Raw genomic sequence first — 4,187 nt, 5'->3', positions numbered from 1 at the left:
AAATATTCCCATCTTTATTCTCCAACTTATTACACTTGGTGGTGACAGAGGGGACAAGACAGTCCGTCCCTTACCTTATCTTCCTTCACCATTTGGACGACGACCCCATTACGGATTTTTGTTGCTTCATTCGCTTCTGAAGTTTATTTAGAGAAATTACTTTTGAAAGTAACGGTAAAAACATGATATTTTTACGGTTCCATCATTTGAACTATTCTAAATAGTCCTTAAACTTTAAAAGATGTACATTAAATAGACACGGTCTAGACTTATAATCTAGCTCATTTTTAGGACGAAATACTCAGAAAAGCGTTTTTCGAGGAATTCTGTAGGAAACTACTATAATACGTGGGTAAGAGAACCATCCCAACAATTATCAACCTCCAACTAAGAGTCCACATTGAAGATTGTAATTTGTAACAGAACAACTTGAATGAAATCAAAATCAAAGATTACCTAATCTTTCAACCCATCTCAAAACAAATGAGATTCTTCAATCAAATAATAACATTCTTATGTATGTTGCAAGCCCTATGATGATAATTTCCAGTTCATCATTTTTATAAGACAAACTCTGAGGACTCGACGTTCAGCACCCGACAGTGCACGAAGCCAAACTGGGATCTTTTTATAGGTTGCAAGCCCTATGCAATTGAATGTTTGGAAATGTTGCTAGAAGACATGTTTCAGGTATAAAGATGGGCACAAACTAAGGTTCCAAGCTCGACGAAGGGTTACCACAAATGTTCATAGTGGTAAAATATCTTCTAACAACATTCAAGAATCCTAATGTTCTTAAACCATTAAAACAGACAAACACTCTTGAAATCAAATCAAATTCTTCCCACTGAATTGCAACTAGAGAAACATACACAGGGAATGAATGTCATTAACTTCTATTCATTACAAAACAGGAAAAAATCAATTTTGAAGTCACAAATTATGTTCCCAAACACATAATAAACAGTGTCTTTGATTGGGGTTTACCTCTATTAACGACTTTTTTGATGATACAGTACTTGCAAACATAGCATCCCTCCCCCCGGAAAGAAAAAAAAAAAAAAGAAAGAAAAGAAAAGAAAAACCAACTGAAGATGTACTGACCTCAGCAAAACATGAGCGACTCTTGTGGGATTTGATATCCACTTCCATAAAAATCTTATCAGCTCTATTCTATATGTTCTTGTAATCATCATCTTTAGCTTTACCGGTGTGTTGACCAGCCATCTGTATGAGCTACTCCAACTAATTCAAATTTTTCATCATTTGAGGAAACCGGGAACTACCCTTGTGATGTATTTCAGATGTTACCTAATCAACCAACGATCTTTTTATTACTTTGGGAAGAAGATGTATGGATAATGGATTCAGGAATACAATTATTACTTTCACAAGTAACCAAGAATGTAAATGAACAATATTACAGCTTATGTGGCCAAAGAAGAAATGAGTTTGACTCTACAGGGCATTTATAAGGTCTTTATGACAATAAAACCATGTAAGTATCAACTCCCATGGAGATATGGGGGTGGGGGTCCAAGAAGATCCAGAAAACTATTGAGAATTAGGATCATTGTTACCAACCTCAGAGAAAGCCTCCCTCTGACCATGTACCACCACCTGCTTTTCCATTTTGGCCGGCAGTTTTCCGATCAGACGCTTGATAATAGTTATCATATCCATCATCTTTTTGGTCATCCCAGCCAGCCCAGCCATCATTACTATTATTGTTGTTATGGTTTCCACTCCCTTTGGTTGTTGTTTCCTCTTTCCTGTTGTCTTTGGTATCCCAATCATCCCAAGAACTTGAGTTGTAAGAATTATTATGTCCACTTCCTGATGATTGTCCTGTTCCAGAAGAAGAATTCCATCCTTTGTTATCATGCTCAAATTCTTGATAATATCCATTTTTCTCATTCTCGTTCCGTTGCCAGCCATCATTCTTCCAGTTCATGCCATCTTTGGTGTATTCTTCAACCTTCTGTGAAGCCATTGCCATTACACCTCTCATAATTCCCCACGTCCTTTGCCCAATTTCTGTTGTTTTTGCTGTGACAACATTGACGGTTTCATTTACTTTGTAATCATAGCCACCCTCCTTCACCTGTTAAAATAATTTACAAAATGTACATTTGGGAGGATAAAAATTTCAGTACCAAACTAAACTTAGCTGCCATGGGGATCAGGTAACAAATCATGACCTAGAACTCTAGAAGATACAAGAAAAAATTACACACCAAACAGAAGCAAAGTATTCACGAAACCGTTATTACCAAGATGCAATTGAAGAATTATCAAGGAAAAGAAAAGGCAAACTAAGTAAATACCAAAACTCATGTCCACACATAACCAAGCTCATCTTTTCAAAAGCAGAAGAAGACATTGACGAAAGGATTCTTAATATGCAATACGAAGTACCAACAATACAACTCTTATAATTTAGCAATAATATCAATTTCAATCAAAGTAATTACAACATGAAAGTGCTTACACCAATCTGAAGGTAAGTACCTTGGTAGTCAGCTCTTTTGTTCCAGCTTGAACAGCATTTGCAGCCGACTGAGCAGCAGAAGCAGCAACCAGAGATAATTTACCAAACCCCTGAAATGAAATGAGGCATTTATTGATCAAAGCTTAAATAAAAAATCATTACAAAAGCACAAAAACAAACAGAAAATATTGATTAACACAACAACATAATACCTGAGAAACAACAGAGAAAACATCATTTTGTGGATCATTCCTTTGTGCAGGTGCGGGACTCGACCCAAATCCAACATATTTTCCTCCTTGTGATGGTGGAATTCCTTCAGGCCTAGAATCATTCTCAGCGATTTTCCTAGCGAAAAAATTGTCTTTATTTGCAGCAGAAGCCTCCAATTGAGACCGTGTATAAATATCCTCAGTCGATTTAGACCTAGACGGCATCCCTCCGCCGCCCATGCCTCGAACATCGCCGGTCGATTGGTTACGCCTCATATCACTGGAAGATCTAAAATTATCGTCGTTATCCCAACTATCCCAACCTCCGTTATTCACCTTACTCCCTCCTCCTCCTCCTCCTCCTCCTCCACCAGCACTTTGCGCCAATGGAGGCCTGGATTTCCCTACTCCAATATTCTCCTTCACCGGCGGTGGATCCTTCCAAGATCGGCCCTCAGCAAGAGCTTGAATCCGATCCCTATAAACCCCAGCCGCACTGGTATTGTATTTCGTTACAATATCAGTCTCCTTAGGTATTCCATACTGCGCAAGGAAGGCGTTGAGCTGTTCATTACCTCCAGCCTCCATCTTCTTGATCTGGATCTCAGACCAAGAATCCATAGTAACAGATCTAACAAAAGAGATATGAACACCAAGGCCACGGTGCTTCCCGGAGCATTCCAAACACATGAAAACCCCATAAGAAACGGAGGCCCATTGCGGATTCTTCTGGGAACAATCAACGCAGATCTTATTCCCGGGCCGTGATTGAAGGTCCCGTAGCCGCCGTGACGCCGCCATTAAGATCAGATCCAATTGAATTCAACGAATTAAAAGGTGAAATCGGAAGAAAATCCGAAAGAAAGAAAGAAAGAACGAAAGAAAAAAGCTCACAAACGTAAAAATCAAAATTGTTGAAACAATAATAATGTAAAGGGGGTGATGAAGGGGAAGGGCCGCCGATTAGGGCGCAACCTTAAATTTCAAATCAGTTTCTTCTTTGGTTGCTTCAACCTCTTCCTCTTTCGCCGAAACACCGACACCCTCCACAAATCGTCAAATGCTCCTCCTTTTTAGTGTTCCGTTTTCATTTAATAGAATAAAACAGAAACAATAATTCATATTACAAATCCACTCACATTATAGACTTTTTTTTCTTTTTTCTTTTTTTTTTAATTTCACCATTTTCTCTATTTATTTGTAACTCTATAAATTAGAAATAAATAAGTATATCCTAAGCTTGAAAATGTTTTTTCATTTCTCGTTCCGACTTTTGGACTTTATATTTTCTTTCCTGATCTAAATTCGTTTTCTTTTCAATTCATTTTTCTCTCTCTCCTATCATAATGTCGTTTCTTATTTAATTTAATTCATGTATTTCTAAAATATTTATATTATGTTCTCATTTTTTTTTAATACAATAAAGATGGAAAGATTTAGATCTCATGCATTTTAGTCACTAAATACGTTTATGATGTTCGTTG

General features: G+C 37.4%; 1 protein-coding gene across 1 annotated transcript; it reads right to left on the bottom strand.

Moving 5' to 3' along the window:
- Positions 1–864: 864 nt before the first annotated feature.
- On the bottom strand, positions 865–3,812 carry LOC120091037 (ADP-ribosylation factor GTPase-activating protein AGD7-like). The gene is made up of 4 exons (XM_039048834.1): positions 2,704–3,812; positions 2,512–2,601; positions 1,585–2,104; positions 865–1,311 (listed from the first exon to the last, which is right to left on the bottom strand). Exons 1-3 carry the CDS (start codon positions 3,502–3,504, stop codon positions 1,586–1,588), a joined length of 1,410 nt encoding a protein of 469 aa, XP_038904762.1. The 5' UTR covers positions 3,505–3,812; the 3' UTR covers positions 865–1,311; position 1,585.
- Between the last annotated feature and the right edge of the window lie 375 nt (positions 3,813–4,187).

Source organism: Benincasa hispida, chromosome 11 (assembly GCF_009727055.1).
Source record: "Benincasa hispida cultivar B227 chromosome 11, ASM972705v1, whole genome shotgun sequence".
In the NCBI taxonomy this organism is placed as follows: Eukaryota; Viridiplantae; Streptophyta; class Magnoliopsida; order Cucurbitales; family Cucurbitaceae; genus Benincasa; species Benincasa hispida.
This window is presented reverse-complemented; position numbering and strand designations above follow the sequence as displayed.

Bases quoted from the DNA above. Each gene is read 5' to 3' on its own strand.
- LOC120091037 (XM_039048834.1), bottom strand. From the start codon at position 3,504: ATGGCGGCGTCACGGCGGCTACGGGACCTTCAATCACGGCCCGGGAAT. The intron at 2,602-2,703 runs GTATTATGTTGT...ATTTCATTTCAG, and splicing joins TTTTCTCTGTTGTTTCTCAG to GGGTTTGGTAAATTATCTCT. The intron at 2,105-2,511 runs GTACTTACCTTC...TTATTTTAACAG, and splicing joins CAAAAGAGCTGACTACCAAG to GTGAAGGAGGGTGGCTATGA.